A 23,298-nucleotide genomic window follows, 5' to 3' on the forward strand; every position below is an offset into this window, starting at 1 on the left:
GATATGCGAAGAGATCCGGATGTCCATATACATGTGTACATTGAATAACCTACTTAACGTAACAACACTTTGAATAAAATATGAAGCGTTTGATAAAAAAATATATATACAACTAGATATATGATTTCTATGATTTCTGTCTTACAAGTGTATGCTGTTTAAAAAAAAGATAAAACTTTGCAGAGTGCGTAATTTCATTTTAAAAACATCGAGCAAAAGAATTTCAGAAACACAAACGTTCGACATTTTTCGAAAGTAAACTGTTATGTAGAAGAGAACTTTGGTATACTTTTTTATCTGAATGTTCAATTAGGATGAGGTATTCCCATAGAACATGTGTACAGCAAGTATCGCAAGTTGGCCGCATGAAGCACACTTCTCGTTGAGTGATCACCGCCGATCGACAATCGAAAGTAAATTAAGATATTAACATCGAATTTACACACTATTTTCTGAAAACAAGTCGAAACAAAATTCAAGTATGCTACCTGCATTTTTTCGAAATGCGAATGTACTGTTTTCAATTTGCCCGTGACGTTCAGGGTTTTCAACTGCATTTAAAATTAAGATCAGGGTAGCAGAAGGTCGGAAAATCAAAGATAAAAGTTACATTTAGAAAGCTGAGAGATATTAAGCAAATTTGATAAACAATTATTAAGAAATGTAGGATATCAATGTACATTAAATGTGCTTCTACATGATACTTGCTTGTATAAATTTTCAATCTTAATTAGATAGTGTTACCGTGTCTGAACAGAATGATAATGTTGACGAACAAAATAAACATAAATAAGGTTGTAATGATATCGTTAGAAATATAGTTATATAATTACGCATATTATTGACACTCAGAAATAAATATACAGTTTGATATTAATTGTCTGTTAGTTTTTTATGTTTATATGCACCGGCTCCCCATGATTCAAACTGCAAATTAACGGATATTTGTCGTTTATTTTGAGCATAATGGAGATCTACGTAAAAATAGTCGATGCTAAACAAATTGTGAATTAAAAGATAAGCATTTTTATTCAATAATTTATTTGGCTATCCGCATATTTGTTACATAAAATCCAGGCATTTAATTTGAAAATTCTAGTTTCAAAATAATGGTTTTGTATCCATTTGTTTTACGTTTTTATTTTTACAATTAGTACACTAAGTCCAACGGAAAGCAATTTATCGACCTGTTATCCAGCAATTAAGTTTGGCACGGAAATTGTGTATATTATTAAAAGAACTATGAAATTTTGGTTAGTGAATACACCGAAAAATTTCGTTTACGGATTTCTGGTCATTGTATTATTATTGCTAAAATGAATATACCTTTGTTGTAAGTACAGCCATTTAAGACTGTTGTCACTAACATGATGTATTGGGTGTTTTGAGGATACTACATCTTTATATTCAGATTGAAGAAATATACGTTGAATTTACAACACGTAAATGAGCAAACACGTTTTTGATTTGATTAAGTCATGTTTCGTTATATTGTCGGCAGAAGTTTTTATAAATTTATTGTGTTAGTATTCATGTATAAATACACTAGAATTGCAATGCTTAAATGTCTTAAGATGGTTCGAATAGAATGAACTTATCTTTAACGTGTGTGACACACTTTATACACAATATTTGGTATCGCAATTTACAATCAAAAACCATTTTCAAGTCTGACATGACCATTCACAATTGGATAAGGGCTAGGTTAACTTGTGTTATGATTATCATATAGGTCAACGTGTTCAAACAATACCGTCGGCTGTAATTCGTTCATCCGACAAGGTACTTTTACTTACTCTTTGGAACTGGTGCGAAAAAGACGCATATGTGTGCAGTATTTGTACAATCATGTGCGTTTTGAGATGTCTGAGCAACAAAAGACTGCTGTTTCACTGCAGTTACTGGAGCAGATATTGAGATTTAAATTTTACTTTTCCCTTTTATTTATTCTTATACCTTTTGCTAGGTTTTATATTCTCCGGAATGGGAGCAACTATAGTAGCCGTTATGTCCGTCCGTACGAAATCTTATTTTGATGAATTTGAGTTTGCATGGGTATGAAAAAAATTACCCGGATAATTGTTTCGTTAATACTCGATGTTTCCGTCTGTCCTTCCCTCCGTCCGTCCGTAATTCCGCATTTCCTTCCAACCTTCCGTCCAACACAGTTTTTTTCCCGCGCGAGCCTGAAACAATAGACATTGATGAAACTTGATATGCAACATCCCTATAGGGTGGACACGCGCAGCGTTGTCAGGACGTTCAGGTTCAGTGATTGTTCATGGAGTTATTGCCCTTTTATTAGTAACACGTCACTTCGTTTCACGCGTGATTTCGGCATTATTAATCCAAATTTGATGATACTTGATAAGCATCATCCATACATGATTGACAGGCGCATCCATATAGTGTCATTCCGGCCCAATGATTTATCACTGAGTTTCCTTTCGATTATTAATATTTTACAATTCGTTTCCACACGAATGCACTTATTTTAAATTTCAGCTTTGTTAAGTCGTAACGGCCTTTTAGGGAGTTATTGCCCTTTGCTTAATAATATGTTTTTATTTCCTTTTCCGGGCGAGTTCACATGAGGTTATGATCCGCATTGAATAAACTTTATATTCAGCATTCAAATAATGTGGATATGCGCATAATTGTCAGGTCGCTTAAGTCGAATGATTTTTAGGGAGTTCTTGCCCTTATATTAATATTTAATTTTATACTGATATTTTTATGTCCGGCGAGACGTAAGTAATAAGTGATCCGAGTTTCTTGAAATTTCACGAACAATTATATGCATTGTTCCACTCCTTTGATTTTTTCGATAATATTTGGCCTTTTTATAATAATTCCTTTCCATGTTAGATTAGATCAAGTATCAAAATCTTATGGCACGTCATATGCAGCAACTATATTGGTGCGTATAATTCAGACTCATTCGTTGAGTAATATGACGATTCATAAACAGATCTATCAAGAGACATTTGTGTATAGATCTTTGATTAGCATTATTAATATAATGACATTTTCTAATGAATTTAACGTTTCTGTATCAGAGCATAGTAACCATTGAATCTTGTTGAATCTCAAACATCAGTATCCCGAATGTTCACGTTATGTCACTTTGTTCCGCTGCGGCGAATTTTTAAGGGAGTTATTAGCCTTTGAACAAAAGTTCGTTTCCACATAATAAACCCGTATATCGAACAATTCTATCATCGGGGGAGCTTCAATCACTGTCAGGTATATTCTTGTTTTTCTAGTAATTTGCAATAGTCGCCAATTAACCTTGATACTTTTCGTACATACACTGAAACCTGCCAATTATCTCAACCCTTACACACACTTCTTATGTTTATACTTGCAGGCTAACGAGTCATTCCTGCCACAGATGAGCCAACAGCAGTATGCGGAAAAGCCTGGTGCGGAGCAAGATGAACCGAGTGAAAAATATGGCTGCCTGAGATTCAAACCAGCGTAATGCTAACCTAACTGTATCCAAGAATTTGCTACGACGAAATATTATTTCTAGAAGAACAATTACATTCTATAACTCAACGTGTGACATGAACATTTAAAATTAAAACGTAATGTACCTGTTCGTTTGATAATTGCTTTAAGAAAAAAACATACAAGTATCAGTCGCTTGTTATTTTTTATTAATTTAGTGTTTAACGTTGTTGTTGATTTTTTTCGTCTTTTGCGTTTGGTTGAAAATCATTGTGCGAGCACTTGATATTACACGTCGTTAAATTGCGTCATTTCAGATGTTTGCAGCGCATGAATACTATTAAGGTGCACGTATTCTGGCAGTGCGTGTTCTGCTTCTTTGAGGGCTTTATCGTGAATGGCGTCATCAACGTTGTCCTTGTCGCCTTGGAGAAGCGCTACTCCCTCCCCAGCTCTCGTTCCGGCCTTATCGCCAGTGCCAATGACTTCGGTTCCATCATTTGCTCAGTTCTCTTCGGATATTTCGGCGAGAAGCGCCACAAGCCCCGACTGATGGGAACCGGGATACTTCTGATGGCCGCCGGCTCATTGGTGTTCTCGCTTCCGCATTTCATCGGCGAGGCTTATAAGTACAAAGTTTCTGCCGGTAAACGAATACAGAGTAACCTATATTATTGATTTCATGGTGGTTTTGTCATGCCCGTTCTAACAGATTTATCGAAACACATAGCGAACTTGATCTAAGGGCTTGGAGCAAATACTGAGTAATAAAAGTTATTATATATATATATATATATATATATATATATATATATATATATATATATATATATATATATATATATATATATATATATATATATATATATGTTTTTATAATTATAACGATACGGATGGTATTATTAATGCTTGATATTTAGCAAACGCAAAAATGTATACTAAAATTCTGATTTGCAAGTTGACCATAGTTCCATATCAACGTTAAAAAACTAATGTGGTAAATGCCTCTCAACGCTACTAAATTTAATCCTAGTCAAAATGAGTGTACTCTTTGTTTACGTGCGTTTCCTTTAAAAGAACGAGTATATTTTTTAATATTCATTTTAATCTTCCTCCAATATCGACGTAGACGTGAACGCTAGCACCAACATCTGCCATCTGGATGACAACGTCACAGATACGTGCTCCACGCGCGCTGCAGCTGACGACACCATCGCGAACTCGGTGGTGATGTACTACGGCCTGCTCATGGTGGGCAACATACTGCTGGGGATCGGGGCGGCGCCGATGTTCACCATAGGGCTCTCCTACATCGACGAGAACTGCAAGGCAAAGTTGACAGCCCTATACATCGGTAAGTAAATGGATTTCACTAAGCGTCCACCGCACCGATGTGCGCTATCTCAGATACAGTAAATGCAAGACGAAGTAGATCATTCGGTTTATGAGTCAGCTGTTTGCACCTGATGCACTGGAAACGATGTCAATACGTTAATGTATAAATTACAAATCATGCTGGTACACTTACAGGCCCTTAGTAACCGAAAACAGTAAGGTGCATCTGAAGTGCATTAAATGCAATGGTATGAGGCTTGGTATGAGCAATGTGTTGCCACGGACCTGCATACATGTAGTCCTAACATAATAACCCGGGACTACATGTCTGCTGGTATATTATTAAACAATAATTTCCCATAAGGTTTCCAAAAATCCACTGCGGACCGAAATGGCCATTCAGGCTCAGATTCAAATAACTACAACGATTGATTCGGGGCGAAATTTTCAGAACGTGTAATAGCTTCTAACTGTTAACGTTTCTTGAACGCGTTGCTTAAACATTGCGTCCCGCAGGCTGGACGTTCAGTTCCGCCGCGGTGGGTGTGGCAGCCGGCTACGTGGTGGGTGGCCAGACGCTCAGCCTCTTTGTGGACATCGACAAGGTGGATCCCGCCAGGTGAGAGGCGTGTCACGGGGGAAGGGGCATTTATCTGCAGGGCTCGTATTTACCACCATAATCTTAGACTAAATAATAAAGAATAGTCTTAGACTCAAAAAAATACCTCAGAGTTTTCATATATATGCAGCTAAACGTGGTTATAATATGAGACGCGTTCTGAGAAAACGGGGCATAATGCATGTGCATAATGCACCGGATTAGACTGTGCAGTCCGCACAGGCTAAACAGGGACGACACTTTCCGCATAAACTAGATTTTTGCTAAGAAGAGACTTTCTTTAAACAGAAAATATCATAAAAGCGGAAAGTGTCGTCCCTGATTAGCCTGTGCGGACTGCACAGGCTTATCTGGGATGACACTTACCGCACATGCATTAAGCCTATTTAACCCAGAGCGCGGCTCATATCAATAACATATTGTTCTAAACAAAGAATTATAATCGTAGGTGTTAATTGCTATTGAATACTTAACTTTCAAGTACTTTTAGTAAATAACAGTTTTAAAAATAAAAATAATTATGATTTTGTAGACTTTAGACTAAAAATTAGTTGTTAGATACGGACCCGGTTCTGATGCTCGCAATACTGAATACAATGCTGAAATAGACATTTTTGCCAATGGCTTTTGAAGGAGTTATATCTGAGGTTGTGGTAAATATGTTATTTACGTGTAAGCATCACACTCAAGGTGCAAAACTGCAGGCGTCTTTGTTCATCGCTGTAAGTTAAAAAGCGCATAACGCTTTGCACAATAAGTGAAAATGTTGGTGTTCAGAAAGCCACCATAATTCAGTTTGAAAGTTTTATATGATACTCGAGATAATTTGAAGTATATATGTGCGATTCAGGACACACACATGGGTCATCAATATATCTTGTTTTCATTAAACCATTATAGAAGCTGTAAGGTGTATTTTGAAATTGCATACACAACGTTTGGAAAAGTCTCAACCCAATCTTTTATTCCTATATATGCACACACGGCTTTTCATCGTAATGGCTTTAATGCGCAATTAATCAAATCATGTCACGTGATTTCCAGCGTTCCACTAACTCCGGCTGACCCCCAGTGGGTGGGCGCATGGTGGATAGCGCCTCTCATAGCCACGCTGGGCTTCCTTGCCGTCGCATTTCCTATATACGGTTACCCGAAACGCTTGCCAAGTAAGTGCGAATAAGTGGTTCAATTAAACGCCTGCCTAGAAAGTAAGAACCAGTGGTTCAATTAAAATGTTGATATCTAGAATATTGCAGGACACTGCCTGATCGCTTTTTAATATATATGAGGCATGCCGAGCCGTTGTTTTATTTGTGCCGAGCACAAAAATATCGGGCAGCTACCTGCTTATCGTACTTCTACATCCCCATTTTAAAAGAAATAATTAAATATACGTACATATTTATATTATTTGAGATGTTTGACGTGTTAATAATGATCTTATAGTTTTTCAACGAGCATACACAATTGCTTAGGTTACAAAGAAGTCCAGAAGGCTCGTGCATCAGAGGCTCATGGGGGAAACGACGAACTAACTGCCAAGGTCAATTTCGGAAAGAGTTGGAAGGATTTTCCAAAATCAATTTGGTTCTTGGTAATTAATTTATTGTACCTGAAAAGGGTTGATAGTATATTGGTAAACAATAAATATTTAAGTTATTTTTTAAATTTTGTACTGCACCGGTATTACGCCGCAAATCGCCAATATTACCATACAGTAGTATAATTATATTGGCATTATTTAATACACATATACACAATGGTTTTGATTTCCATTTGCATTCGTTGAAATCGTGTGTAAAAAACGTTATGTTAAACATGTGAGAATGACCAATCAACTTATATGTAATCAAACTCAAGGTGACAAATCCTACGTACGTGTTCATCTGCTTCGGCGCTGCAGTCGAAGCTCTGATCATCGGAGGCATGGCGACGTTTGGGGCCAAACTGATTCAAGAGAAATTTAACGTCGACATCACATATGCCGGCACTGTTATGGGTAGGCGTTTAATTATAAAAGACTCATTTTAGATGTAGGTTTTCAGTTAGTGTTTGCACATGGACTGAATACTTCGTGGGTAGGCGTATAACATCCATACCGTTTTTCAGTCACCGTTGACACACGGGTTTACATGGTAATGATTAAGTGTGTTGACAAATTGGAAAATGGGCAGATAACATACATTTCAATGTAGGTTTTCGATCAGTGTTGACACATGGAAAAGCACAGTCATTGGTAGGTGCAAAGAATTTATTGAGAGTTGAACCCATAAGCTGGCACAGTCATGGCTAGGCGAAACGCATCCATTAAAGCTATGTTTTCAGTCTGTGGTGACACAAAGAGTGTACAGTCGTGGCTTTGCTTATAACATCCATTTAGATCTAAGCTTTTGAGTTAGTGTGGGGAAATAGGCTGGAGAAGTCGTGAGAAGGCGTTAAGCATAGATTTGGATGGAGGTTTTCAGTCAGTGTTGACTCATAGTGTGGCACAGTTTCAGCTATACGTAAAGCCTCAATTTGTTTTCACTCAATGTTGATAATGGATGGGTCCATTCATTGATATGCGTGTATAACTTAATAGTCACAATAACATCCGTTTAGACGTAGGTGACGAGACACGGGTTGGTACAATCATGTTACAGCGTATAGCGTCTAATAAAATCTAGCGTGTCCGACAGTAGAGACACACATGCCAATGCCATGGGTAGGGGCGTAGGATTCATGTTTCTGTGTGTTTTAAGTTAGTGTTGAGATGTGTTTTTTAATGTCGGAACATTGGCCTGTACAGTTATGGGTAAGCGTATAATATCCATTTTGATGTAGGTTTTCAGTTCATGTTAAAACATGGTTGGTATAGTTTTTGGTAGGAGTCTGACACCCATTTAAATATAACGTTTCCATAAGTGCTTAAAAAATAGACGGGAACTGGCGAATGGAAGTGTATACCATCTGTAGATGTATTTTGTATTGTTATCACGTGGGTTTGCACCGTAATGGATAGACCTATTACAGCCATTAAAATAAAAGTGTTGATACAAAAGGTGATGTTTCAATTGATTGATTGGTTGCATTGTATGATTAATGTAGATGTAGATTCAGGGTTGAAACATGGACAGGCACCGCCGTGATGGGTAAGCGTATGACATTTATTTAAATGTAAATTTTCGGTCAGAGTTGACACATGAATTCATGAGTAGGCGTATAACATCGATGTGGATGTTAGTTTTTAGGACCAATTTAGTGAATTGACACATTTGCTGCCACCGTAATTCATGTGTAGAAGAATGTCATCTATTTAGACTTGAGTTTTCTGTCAGAGCTGACACAAAGACTGGCACTGTCATAGGTGAGCGTACAGCACCCATTTATATGTAGGCTTTCATTTAGAGCGAACACATCGTCATGGATATAACAAATGACATCCATTTAAATGTAGGTTTTCAGTCAGTGTTGACACATAGACTTGGACCGTCATTGGAGGAGTATTACATCCATTTTGAGTTCGCTTTTCAGTCAGTGGTGAAACATGGGCTTGCGGCATAATGTATAGGCGTATATCATTCAATTAGATGTCGGCATTCTGTCAGAGTTGAAACATAGGCTGACAGAGTCATGGGTAGGCGTCTGAAATCCGTATACATAAAGCTTTTCTGCCAGAGTTGCCACATGGGTCGGAATAGTTATAATTAGGCGCACGATATCTATTAAGATGTAGCTTTTCAGTCGGTTCTGACAAATAGGGTGTCAACATCATGGGAAGGCGTCTGTAATGCGTTTACATGAAGGTTTTCTGTCAGAGTTGACACATGGGTTCGCATTCTAATGATTATGCAAACGACATCAATGAATTAAGCACACGCAATGAATTTTCGTAAATTTGTTTTTGTATGCTAGGCATTATCACCATACCTGGTTCCGGTGGAGGCATGCTGCTGGGTGGATACCTGGTGAAGCGTTTCAACCTAAAGTGCCGGGGCATCATCCGGATGTGTGCCGCCTTCATGGTCGCCGCCTGCCTATGCGGCCCCTTCATGCTCGCCCAGTGCCCCAATGACCCTGTGTACGGCATGGATAGCCCCTACATGCAAGGGTAAGCGTATATACTATTAGTGACATGACTTCTCTCGACCCCGTTCGGTGGGATATATGGCCTGTAAATAAATATTTTTCGAGAGCGCTTCTGACCTAATATGGACAAATTAACGGAATCCACATGTCCAGGCTTAGACAATTAACGAAAAATATGTGTAAGTACATACCGGTGACTGTTGTGCTATGTTGTTCTGCAGCTTTTGGCTTATCGAATTTATTCAACACACGTTTGTTGTTGACTCGGAAAGTAGTTCCAATTAAACTGGATTTGATTATGAAAACATATAACTCAATATTGCGAACAATACAACTCTAGAAACTCTATCGGAAGAGGATTTCTGGTCCTTTGCCCATAACATTTCCTTATAACAAAAAAAAACTGCATATAGCCCTCTGAAAACCCAATGCTTTGCGCAACATCAGCCACTGTATTTCATAAATGGATCAATATCAGCCACTGTGTTTCATAAATAGATAAACATCAGCCACTGTATTTCATAAATCGATCAACATCAGCCACTGTATTCCATAAATGGATCAACATCAGCCACTGTATTCCATAAATGGATAATAATGCCATTATAATGGTCATGAATAATTTAGATTATCCTGTTTATGATGTATTCCTTTTTTATACTCTTTGTATCCGAAACTTATCGCAATATTCTTTCCTTTTATTCTAAATTATAACCCGTAATATTTAGTTGTAAACGTATTTAATTATAAAATAAACATTTATTAGCATTATTCAATTTATTGAAATGGTTCAAAATCCCAACGCCATGTCCTTTATTTCAGCTCCCCAGCATCTGGACTAGTTTCCGGCTGCAACGAACTCTGCGGCTGCACTACCGAAGGCTTCGAGCCATTGTGTGCTCAGGGAATCATCTTCTTTTCGCCATGCCATGCCGGATGTACGGACTCCATTACCATCGACGGAAAAAAGGTATGGTCACAAACCTACAATCTAAATGACGTGGTCGAGGTCGGGAAGCAATGCGTTACAAAATTTAATTACGACTTGTACTCGTTTATTTGAAATATAATGTTTAAATTCAAATCTTTTTTCTTTACATCAAATTCAAATCTTGTTGCTTCACATTTTAATTCAAATCGGGTGATTCACATTTAAATTAAAATCCTGGTGCTTCACATTCAAACTCAAATCCTGGTTCTTCACATTTAAATTTGAATCCTGATGCTTCACATTTTAATTCAAAGCCTGCTGTTTTACATTTTAATTTAAATAGCAGTGCTTCACGTTTAAATTCAAATTCCGGTGTTTCACATTTTAATTCGAATCCTGTCGCTTTACATTTAAATACAAAACCTAGTGCTTTACTTTTAAATTTAAATTATGTTGCTTTATATTTACATTTAAATCCTATGTTTCACATGTAAATTCAAGTCATGATGTTTCACAGACCTATGCAAACTGCAGCTGTTTGGCCAACGCGACCACTGCCCTGTCGACCAACACGTCGCCAAGTGACGTCACTTCCTTCCAGCCGGGCAAGTGTTCCGGAAGTTGTCCGTGGCTGTACGTGTTCTGTGCAATGTTCTTGGTTACCATGGTGCTGACCTTTGCTACTATGTCACCCGGGGTCGCAGCATTGTTCAGGTATGTTCGACGCAAACTTCTAAATGTAACATCTTGATGATTTCAGTATGGTATAGTAAGTTAGTGATCTCCAAAGTTTCAGAAAGTATGAAGTATGGTATTGAACAGTGTGTTTTCTATATGATATTTTTGTATTTTAAGTACTATTTTCAAGTATGATTCTTTATGTTTTCAATATGATTAATAAAGTGTGTTATTTGGATGTGTTAAGAATTGCGTTTGAGGTATGGTATATTGGCTTCATATGAGCAGTTCGTTCTGTAATGACATGCGAAAGTCCCATGCTTCATTTTATATATAAAAATCGAATCTACAGTTTTGAAGATGTTTTAAATTGTATTCATTGAAGATGCAGAACTGTTTACAGTCAATATTAGAATAAGAGTTATTTAAGATTTAGCGTTGTTAATCAACAATAAACAAAAATTTAAAGAATGTTACAACGTTTAAAAAATGTTTGTTTAGAAAAGTAAGCAATTGGTTTATTTCAATGCTTTTCAAAGGATTAACATCGAAACTGCGTTTCTATGCCCGCAGATGTGTACCTGATAATCAGAGGTCGATAGGCATAGGTGTCAACCTGTTGTTTGTACGTTTAGTGGGTAAGCTCAGATTTGAAACTTTTCACATGCTCAATATGTAAAATCGAGCCACCGTTGAGTCAGATCCGAGATCGTCTTCAATCATAAACTTTACCATCCATCCATCCGTCCCTCCTTCCTTCCGTCCATCCGCCCATCCATTCAACCATCAATCCGACCATCAATCTATCCATTAAAGTATTCATTTAGCTATCGGTCCGTACATTTACGTGCAAACGTTTCATATTCGTTGCGCTAACCGTTTTGGTTTACATTCTGTGTGCTTACATACTGATACTTCCATTGCAAAGAATGACCTCATAAAACGTCAAAGTTCACTTTCTCGTGCTGTATAAAGTCTATTCGACAATTGTAGATTCAAATACAAGGGCGTGCTTTTCATGCATGCACTGAATACATGCTTATTCAGTATAAGATCTCTCATACCGAAATCCTACGAAATGTGAGTTTACTGGTTTCTAACCTTGTCACTGGCAGGTACGACCACGGGCCCGGTCATTCTGGGCGCAATTATCGACAGCACGTGCACCATTTGGCAGGACACGTGCGGCACGCGTGGCTCGTGCTGGATGTACGACAAGAGCGCAATGGGAACGCGTATCGTGTTGTGGTTTATGGGTCTCAAGGTGGCCGGCTGCCTACTGTTCCTCATAGCGTCCATCGTGTACAAGCCGCCGCCAACGGAGGAAAAAGTCGTTACCATCGAAACCGTAGCTACTGTAGAACATTTCAATGGTGTGGCCAATTCAGACAATGGGAATATATTTATACGGTCTAGAGACTCTACAAGATTATAGTGTTGCCGGGGTTAAGTTTGTGTTGATACTTGCGTGAGTCACTGGTTACCGTTTTGGGAATTACAACAATATATTAATTAAGTCGGAAATATATTAATATATTAACTGTAAATAAATTATTGTTTCTCATTCTGTGATAAAATATGAAACTCATCAAATATAAACAAATGCAAACAACAACCGACGGATTGTTAACAATTGTTATGTTAACAAATATGTACCTAAATAAGGAGTTAATACGATGTGATACACTGCAAGGATATTAATACATACTAAAATACACACTATTAGAAAAACATATTCACATCAAATATAGTAAATTAATATTAAATATAGATGATTCACATTCAAAGGAAACATACCTTTATTTGAAAATTGGTGAAAAATCGTGAAGGCTTACACTGGCTGGGTGAGCACAATCAGTGATAGGGGAGTCGAATCTAAGTGATATCAAATATTGGAAGTTTTTTTTTTCAAAAGGGAAATGTATATTTTGTGAACCGAGTCGTTCTCGGTCTAAAAGTACGGAAGCTTCGTGACTTTTACTGTACATATAAACCTTACATATTTATATACAGAAAGCCACGCTACATTAATCGAGTATAAATTAAATGATTTATAAAAAGAGATGAAATATCAAGACAATACCTCAGTACTAACGGGGTTTTGTTTATTCAATTCTAACGAATGATAATTTGGAATGTGACAATAGCTCACACATAAACTACTTGTGCTGGTGGCTATATACAAATATATGTTTCCGGTAGTAGACTTTCAAGAAATACTATGTTAACCCATTTATGCCTAGCGTCTAGAAAAAAGGCCTTGGCAAACAGCAAAGACCCAGATGATGCGGCGTCTCATCAGGGTCTGCGCTGTTTGCTTAAAGCAATTTCTATAAGAAATATTCTAAATAGAAAAAAATATACAACACATCCCTAATTTTGGAAATAAATTGATCCTATTTAGAAGGATGGGAGAGTCCACTAGGCTTAAATGGGTTAAATAATATGAGCCACGCGTTGGGAAATCCGGTGCATGTGCGTAAAGTGTCGTTCCATATTAACCTGTGCTGTTCGCAAAGGGTAATAAGGGATGACACTTTACATTTGTATGGTATTTTTCGTTAAAACAAATGCCCTTCATAGCGAAAATCGAGTTTAAGCGGAAAGTGTCGACCCTGATTAGCACGTGCGTCTCTTTACGCACCTACATAAAGCCCCGTTTTCACAGAGGGGGTCAATTATATTGCTTTTAATTAGATACTATAAGTATTGCATGTGATTAAATAATCAACTAATCTTTTACTATAAAATTGAATTAAACATTACAAATTGCAAATTATTATTACAAATATAATACACATTCCAGATATTATGCAAAGATGGTGATCATAAAATAACCATATCCACATAAAGTATTTATTACTTTTTTCAAACATAAAATACGCATTTCTTTCAGGGATTACGCAAGTAAAAAAACTTATTTCGTCATAATACACCCACGACTTCAAGCATCCGGTATAAGGCAACAGGTATTCTGTTTACATAATATTGAGGGATTTAATACATAAACGATAACACCAACATGTAGATTAACTGAAAAGCAAAACATAAACGATAAAATTGAGTGCGTCGCTTAATATCATCAACTGCATTATAAAGTTGTCATGATCACCTACATGTATTTGTAAATGAAACTGTTGGAATGTTTACCCGTGTTTTAATATAATCAGGAATTCAGCTGTTACTACGGGTAATGTATGGCTTCATAAACATGTATCAACTATAATTTGCTGTTTTAAGTTGAATCGACACTTAACCAATTATAAACCCGTGTTTTTATATTGTTACATACAAAACGCCTGTCAATGTTACCGTTTGTCTTGAGGAAGAACTTCAGCAACGTTTCTCTCATGAATGCATAATTTCATTGAAGTTATATTTAGGTTAATACTATTTGACAGTAATTTAAATCGTATCGTTAAGTAAATTTCATGTTCAAGATCAGCAACGTGTTATGGGTCACTGAATCAGAAATAAAAACATTACAACTGTCTGTTGAAAAACGACACAAATATAACTTGCAAGAGTTATCATTACATGTATTGAAAAAACTATGAGCCGCAATGAAAGAAGCATGTACACAAGTCCATCCAAAATACTACTCGACAAACGTTATCAAACCGAAACCACTTTGCTCGTACATTCGAATTCTTCATAAAATTTAGTAAAAAAATGTCAAAGCAGGAAGATGGTCGTCGTTAATGCCTGCTCCCAAGCAGTTAATCAATGGGGCAATCGGGGCAATTTATTATTGCTGCCAGTATGCGACTGTACACACCGGTAACTCCATTTTTATTTCCGAAATTTTGACGACTATCATTTGTTATAAATTGCATTGTTTGTTTGCCGTCCTAAAATGATACTGGATACAGGGAAACAATTAAATATTGGGTTTACAATCTGCCATACAATCCTTGTACTTTATCACGTTTGCATGCGACGAAAACTGTGACAACAAAGATTTACGACTTAAATTTAATCAAATAAATCGTCTTAAATGCGAGAATCAAAGAAACCGACAGTGGGCAGTTCAAAAGAAATATAATGATAACAATTTCGAAGGCATGCAAACAGCATGTACCTTACGATGAATCTGCCTCAGTTAACATTACCTGTTTCATGTATCTAATACGATGCTAGTTTAATCAAACAAAAGAACCTTGTTATAATGTTATTTGTATGGGTCAAGGGTCGATCGTGCGGTCATTAGTGTTCAAAACCTATAGACAGACGTAAAAAGCATTAACAGATGGAGCGCCTCAAGAAAACTCCAGGCTTATTGAGCCAATGTCGAAGTATAGTAAAATATCCAATGTCAAATAAAACAAATCAACCACTCACATTGTGTCAAGCACATGTGACAATAGATCTGAACCGGATTGTCAAACGAAATATCAAGAATAAAGCCCAAAGTCTAAACATAAGGTCAACCATATTACCTACTTCGAGTACATTATATTGTAAAAAAGATTTACAAAGACAAGAACCTTCGTAGAAGGAACACTCATTACCAGATTGGATTTCATACGCATGAGCCTGTCACTGTTTGAGGGGAAAAGTCAATATGCAAGTAATGAACAGGCATAATGCAAACCCACAGTTAAAGGACATATAGGAGTCTAGAAACATTATCAGGAGAAAAATGCATGTCCCCGTCAGCTAGTATTATACGGAACTCATTATTACAAATTAATTGTTTAATTATTGAAACTCGTCATGGCCAATGCAGATCGTATTTTGCTTAATGCAGATCATATTTTGCATAATGCGTCAATTACAACAAAACTATCCGTAATAATTTGTTCTGAGCGTAACGTTGTCCAACATGGCTGGATTTTAAAATATCTAGATATTATTAAAAGGCCGGGAATTCACCCACAAGACGATGGTCTGAACATCTAGGTCACAATTAAACAAAGAAGCTCAAAACAAAGTATGTTTCACAACGAAAATTTTTCCAAACACTTGTTAGAAGTTATAACCCTACTGAGATGGATTTGCGCACGCAAACTCCGAATCCTTGGGTCGAGGCTCAAGGTTACAACTCATGGACAAAGGCATACTTAGACAAATTAACACAGATTTCGACAAAATTTACTTAAAAAGACCCAACACAAGCAAAAGCAAAGAAAATACAACTGCATTGACGGTCGTATTTTTTATATTTTAAAAATGATTTTGACGACATGACAACTGTGTTGGTATCTGGATCTTGTTTTCGGTTATTCAAATTCAATACCAATGGAAGAGATAATACATGCTGGTGATCATAAAATGATCATATCCGCGTTAAGTATTTATTGCTTTTTATACAAAATGGACGCGTTACGGTAAGGTATTACCCCCGTTATATTTTGTCATTATACACACACGACCGCAAGCATCCGGTATTTGGCAATAAGTAGTCTGTTAAACATAATATTAGGGTTGTAGATTATGAAGATTGTATTCACTAACAATCAAATCATAGTGGGGAAAAGACGATGTCTATCCGAGTGTGAAATTAAAAGACATCAAACTATCTTTATTTCGTAATGGATTGAGACCTCTGCACCCTTGCATGTTACCGTGTGAAAACAAGTTGCTGACTCAGTCTGGGCCATCCTTCTCCTGCCACCAAGAAGCAATCGTAAAACTTAATAACGTTTTTTACTTTTTATCTTGTGGCATTCTTGTATCTGTGGCTGCTGCTATAGGAAAGCAAATGTCTGACTTAAAAACCACTACCTAGTTCATCCTTCTTTTCGATTAATAAATTCATTATCACCATGAACACGTAAATTCCACTCACGTGCGCGCGGTATCTTGGGGATGGTGGCAGAGGCGGGATCGTGGTATTTTAACTATTTGGGAATGGTGACCCAATAAGCATGTTCAGCTAATCATCAGTTCACATACATTTAGACACGCCATCAATCATACTTTTGCGGTGTTGACTGAAACTAACCTGATACAGTTTCATCAACAGGGATCCTTAACATGTACTAATTCATCTGTACATTTACCCATCGATTCAAGACACTGTTTATTTCTGCGTTGAAATTAACTCAAATTAGTATTCATATCGTAAGTGTATTGAACCGAACGCAAGCTTTTTTACCAGTGATATATTAATGCTTATATACATTTTTAACTTAACTGTTAAAACAATACATTAACTCTTCATATGAAATATAATATACATCAATACCACACAAAGCTACTTTTATAATGTGTCATCAAAAACAAGTTATAGAAAGATGATCATAAGGCCGATTGCATCGATTGCATAAACGGTTGTAAAAAATTAAGTGTGATAATTTGATTACCACAGTAATTTACGTGGTCATGTTACCGCAGAATATTTTCCCTTGTATAAATGATGGTAACTGCGCGATTATCTAATCATATACATTGTTTAACTTACCGCGGTAAAACTACCAACAATGCAACACAAAAATGCCGTAATTTTCGCGCAATTCGTCAATTTGACAGACGAACAATTTACAAAATTGCATCTGAGACTTTAAAGTGGCAGAAGCTTTCAGCAAAAGGGAAATCAAAGTAAAAACTGAGTTTATTAAAACAAGACTATTGCCAAGCAATAAAAGTCCTCTACCGGCTCCACCATTGTCAGAAAATCCACCATTGCCATAGCAACCAGAATTTTTGACGTAGGAACAAAATGAAATGACGTGCATACTGTCCATATTGCCATCTATCCATTTTGGAAGTTTCATTTAAAAATATGAAGAACTTTAAAAGTAATATCAGGATCCAGAAAACCACCATTTTCAGCAGCATTTCTAGTCTATTTGTTGCCATAGCAACCGGAATTTTTGACGTAAGAACAAAATGAAATGACGTGCATAATGTCCATATTGCCATCTATCCATGTTTCAAGTTTGATGAAAAAATATGAAGAACTTTTTAAGTTATCGCAGAATTCAGAAAAAACACAATTTTTCAGCAGTATTTCTAGTCTATTTGTTGCCATAGCAACCAAAATTTTTGACGTAGGAACAAAATGAAATGACGTGCATAATGTCCATATTGCCATCTATCCATGTTTAAAGTTTGATGAAAAAATATGAAGAACTCACATAAAATAGACAACATTGCCATCAAACGAGAGAAATTTATTTAAAAAACGACCAAAATAAGCGAACAGTGAGGGATATTTCGCCTGATGTTGGGCTCGAATACTCGACTGCCGAAGTAATAACACGCGTTTTTGCACTTGAATTAACTTTTTTTTTCTTACACACGGGCGACGCAAATTACAATTCATAGATCTACAATTCACCATGTAATGGCAGAATATCGAACATAAGCATCTGTTCTCATATATCCGAAACCATAATCGAACTTGGCCGAGAAAAAAAACGTGAGAAAATATGTTCTGAGCAAGTTTCATGAATATTAGACGACGAATGTGACTTCTAGAGTGTTAACAATAACCATACATCGAAACTCACACCCTTTGTTGATGGCCATATTGTTTTAAAGGACGGCATCCATTTCAAACTCGGCATAGATATCATTGAAACAAGTTACCCTTAGGGTAGCCAATGTTGATCCATGGAGCAAATTTTGAATAAATAAAATTGGTACACGAAAACGATTTTAAATGTCAAATACCAAAGCTCTTGGTTTTACGGTTTCAGAGATACATGTATTTAAAGTTAAAACTATATACATATAAGAATAACAAGTTTAACCCAGGGCGAGGCTATTTTCGACCCCAGAGGCAAGAATTAAACAATCTTGTTAGATGACCAGAATAACATGTTGCATAACCATCACCAAACCTCTGGACCTTGTAGTTTTCGATAGGAACATTTAAAACGTATCCTCTGTATTGTTATTGTTAACAATATCAGACAAAGCTGGTCCATTTTAAACTCGGAGACATGATATTAACAAACTGGGCAGAAGTCCACTTCTTATGTTTACATGTCATGTTCGAGTCTTCTTTACGCAAAGGTTTCCGATGAAACGAGTTTTTAGCATAAGAGAAAGAAGTTGATCTCAGTGGAATGTGTTAAACAAACGTAATAGAGAACCACCGTATGATTTTCATGCTCAATACCAAAGCCTTGGTACTTGCGGTTTCTTTGTTTTGAAGAGAAGAGTTTTTAAGTTTTCTCTACATACATATAAGGGAAACAAGATAGCCACAAGGCGCAAATTTTAACTCTTGGGGCGAGATTTGAAGAAAATTGACAATAGATCGCCTTATTAAATGTCTACTATAATACGTCTGGGCCTTTGTGTTTCATAACAGATTTTGAATCATTTTCCTAAAAACATCTTAGTAATATGTGGCGTTTAATGGTTGAACTCAGGGTAATGCCTTAACAATATTTCACACTAAAGATAAAACCCTGAAATGTGTTATTTTTTCAGAGAAATTTTCATTGAAGTCTTCTTTGTTAAATCAATTTAAAGATATGGTGACCTACATATGCAAGGATTTTTCCCATGGAGCTTATTTAAATCTGCTCAGTGGTTCCGGAGGAGAAGTCGTTAAAGGAAGTAATAAACTAACACACGCACTCCACTGTCTATCATCACCACCGGAAATAGATTACCAGCGAAGCGAAAGTAAACAAACCAACCATGGAGTGCAGTCAGTATTTACCTAAAATATCTAATAATAACTTGCTCCTGGATAACCCGTGCGTGTTAGGCATCTTACAGAAAGATTAATATGTTTAAAAATGTGTATCTATGTTGCAATTCGTATTGATGAAGCGTTATTTACACAAATGTATGACTGCTTGGTACCGGGTTGAATTTGGAACTTCTCGGAGAAACAGCTTTTCTTTCATGATTACATGGTTTGCCATCGGGTATGGAGTTGATTTCCTATTCTTATATGCAATATATACCATATTAACGCTATTTCTTGTCTTGGTTTGATTATTGTTCGTGGAAATCTATTAAAGTAAAATAACTGTAGTATACGGCGAATAGTTGTTTATGGCAAAAGTCGTGTACGGTGAATAGTTAAAGTCATGTACGGCGAATAGTTGCAGCGTATTAGCCCAAGTTGTCGCAAATTAAAATGATTTTAAGAAAATATTTTTTCATTGTATATATATGTTCTTTAAAGCGGACTTTTTCCCGATTTAATGATGTATACATCTTAATTTTAAACTTTGTTTTTGCCCCCCGAATAAATACGCAAACACAGCAAATGTGCTGACTTTGCGGTTGAACGCTACAGCGCTGTGAACAGAAAGTCAGCCAAGTTCCAATAATTACACGAGTTGAATATAAAATCCTGATTGGAATCCACTTGTAAGTAAATATTTTATCGTTTCATCATGATTTTGAAACATAACTACGATGAAATACACTAGAATCGTACTAAACTAGAATACGGACTGAACAATGGTCGATCGATTTATCATACCACCGCATTGATATCTGCCTGATCTATAGAGAATAACATGTTACTATCTGATCTTTTTGTTATAAATCAGGCAAGGCTTAGAATACTATAACGGCGAGGCTTGCCGAGCTGTTATTTTATTCGCACCGAGCCTGATATATTACAAAAAGATCAGGCAGCAACCTGTGTTTCTGTTTATAGCGATTTTTTCATTAAAAATCGGGGACGTAGAGGTATGATAAACAGAAAAACAGGTTAGTGCCTGATCTTTTTGTAATATATCAGGCTCAGCACGAATAAAATAACGGCTCGGCAAGCCTCGCCGAAATATTATTCTAAGCCTTGTGTGATATTTTACAAAAAGATAGGACAGTAACCTGTTATTCTCTATGTAGCAGGTGCCCATAAAACAAAGCATATTTTTAAATATCAACAATGCATCAGTCGTATTCTTTGGCCATAAACGGTCTCATCGTAAAGAATATAAGTGTATTTATTTGTTTTATACCAAGATGGTCACGTATTTGCGAAATTTTCATTTATTTTCCCTTACAAACTCGAAACTATTTGCCGCACACAATTTAATTTTATTTTGCTATACACCGTACACGTCAGGTTCTATACGCCGTAAACAACGAAGTTCATATTTTAGCCAAACATTTGCATACTAACTTGATTTTTGGGCTGAAGCTGGCAAACACCGATAGTTTCTATAATTCTATTTGCACACCATTGCAAAATTCGGCAAAATTATTATATTTTCCTCGGACAAAGGGAAAAAAGATTTCCCATATGAACTTAATTTTCGGTACCAGGTAGCTGATGATTGATCTATTTCAACACTCGAATTTATTAATAAAGAACTCCCAACTACTTACGATATAAGTTTGATGTCCACTTTTAATTTGTCACACAGGTTTTTTTTAAAACGTTCGCGATAAAAATGGTAAACTTGAGTCTTTTCACGAGCACTACCTCTTGCGTGATGTTTAATTTCGCTTCGCTGGTTATTTATTTCCGGTGGTGATGATAGACAGTGCACTCACTCACGTACGGATACCACGGCATCTTGAAAGCTCTCCGTGAGCACTACGTGTGTGTGTATTTGAGATTTATTTACAGGTCGTCCAGCGTCTTCTCGACTACAGATGTATCGACCTCCGTGAGCACTACAGGTGCAGGTGAGCTTTAAATACTCTCGGCTAAATACAAAGTGTTGCTGCTTATCTTCAATTATTCATATCAGAATACTACAGACTTTGCCAGAGCAATCTGATTAGAGATAATCTTACATGGTATTATGCAACTCGTCCAGTCCAAAAAAGTCCTGCACACTTTGTTTTAGCTTAACAATATAAGTTTCGACTGAATGCTGTTCGGCAGTAAATAAACAACGGTTTGGAATTAAACTGCAAGCATGATAACAAAATATCAATAACAAACAAGAGCTGTCACCATAGGATGGCATATGCCCCCGAAAAACGCTTTTTCGAAACCAAAACGCAGATTTCAAAACCTAAACGCGGACCTTAAGTTCATTGCCATAGGGGTCCAAATATGTGTGTGTATGGAAAGGCCTTGTCCATAGACACATGCATACCAAATAACCGTTGGGAGATTAAAAAAGACAGTATAAGAACTTAATATCGGGAGTTAATTTACATCAGCATTTTCTTGGGATACACAATTCAAAAAAGTATTCAGAAACGAAAAATTCAATACCATATATTCTTAAACAAATTATTTATTTTATGCATGATAAAATGGAATGTCAGTCTACTATGAATATGAAATCCTTTAAGGATTGTTAGCGGATATGTGCTCACAAGCACGAACAGCAACATAATATTGCATAAATTCGGCAGAAAACCAAATGTGAGAGAATTCATCCCAATGAAATGGATAACTTTGAAAGTCAGATCAAATACCATTAACTTTTCCTTTAGAAATAATATGACTTAAAAACACGCGCCAAAAATATAAACAGTCTATCATCGCATTGTCTCAAATAACAAAAATCATAGCATGTGATATTTGTCATATTTGCCGAAATCAATTTTACAATCAACCGATTAAAACACATTAAACTGTCTTTCAATAATTATAAATATAATCAAATACAGTTTGCTCTGCACCACAAGTTAACTCATTCAAAAGTATATGCAAAGAGTAACTTTATTGAATGCAATTATTTTAGTCTTGCATCGTTGTTGTGGTATAATTACCGATTTTCTTAAAAATTATTTCATCGGTTAAGTAAAAACACGGTCTGTTCTGACTGCATGCATTTGATTATGCTTTTAAGATTGTAAGGACTAAAGATTTCTCAAATTACTAGGTTTATTCGCTGTTTTAGGTAACGTGTGTTACTGACAAATGTATGAATGGACTAAAGATATAAATATGATAAGGGAATCCGGAACAGGCTATAACCTGTCTGAGTCGCCCTGTCATTCCAAGCGTATTGAGTCGAAGCTCATCGGTAAAGTTTTCTCAGCATCGCTAGAGAACTTGGTGAGTGTTAATTCAACAACAGCCAACTATAATCTGGATTTTTCTTTACTTACTCGTGATTTGATTTAAACACCTAAGTAATACACATCTTGAAAAACGAATATTTTTTGTTTACAAGGTCTAACATGATTTGAGTTATATGATATGATTTCCAATTCGACGTTTGCTGATAATGTGGTATTTCATGCTTAAGGTATTACATGTACCTATACAAGTGGCCTTTTCACAGATTTTGGCATGTATTGAAGCTTGTCATTAAATGCTTTATATTGATAAATTTAAACATTTGACCTAAAAATCTCCAGTTAAAAAAAAAAACAA

General features: G+C 36.3%; 1 protein-coding gene across 1 annotated transcript; it reads left to right on the forward strand.

Moving 5' to 3' along the window:
* The first annotated feature begins 1,659 nt into the window (after positions 1 to 1,659).
* LOC127871644 (solute carrier organic anion transporter family member 4A1-like) lies at positions 1,660 to 12,699 on the forward strand. The gene is made up of 13 exons (XM_052414762.1): positions 1,660 to 1,782; positions 3,371 to 3,480; positions 3,771 to 4,099; positions 4,583 to 4,807; positions 5,305 to 5,407; positions 6,452 to 6,573; positions 6,883 to 7,001; positions 7,268 to 7,406; positions 9,302 to 9,497; positions 10,298 to 10,445; positions 10,924 to 11,120; positions 11,658 to 11,722; positions 12,200 to 12,699. Exons 2-13 carry the CDS (start codon positions 3,395 to 3,397, stop codon positions 12,517 to 12,519), a joined length of 2,049 nt encoding a protein of 682 aa, XP_052270722.1. The 5' UTR covers positions 1,660 to 1,782; positions 3,371 to 3,394; the 3' UTR covers positions 12,520 to 12,699.
* Positions 12,700 to 23,298: the final 10,599 nt, after the last annotated feature.

The sequence above is a fragment of the Dreissena polymorpha genome, chromosome 3 (assembly GCF_020536995.1).
Source record: "Dreissena polymorpha isolate Duluth1 chromosome 3, UMN_Dpol_1.0, whole genome shotgun sequence".
Lineage (NCBI taxonomy): Eukaryota > Metazoa > Mollusca > Bivalvia > Myida > Dreissenidae > Dreissena > Dreissena polymorpha.

Bases quoted from the DNA above. Each gene is read 5' to 3' on its own strand.
- LOC127871644 (XM_052414762.1), top strand. From the start codon at position 3,395: ATGAGCCAACAGCAGTATGCGGAAAAGCCTGGTGCGGAGCAAGATGAA. The intron at 6,574-6,882 runs GTAAGTGCGAAT...ACAATTGCTTAG, and splicing joins TTACCCGAAACGCTTGCCAA to GTTACAAAGAAGTCCAGAAG. The intron at 9,498-10,297 runs GTAAGCGTATAT...CCTTTATTTCAG, and splicing joins GATAGCCCCTACATGCAAGG to CTCCCCAGCATCTGGACTAG.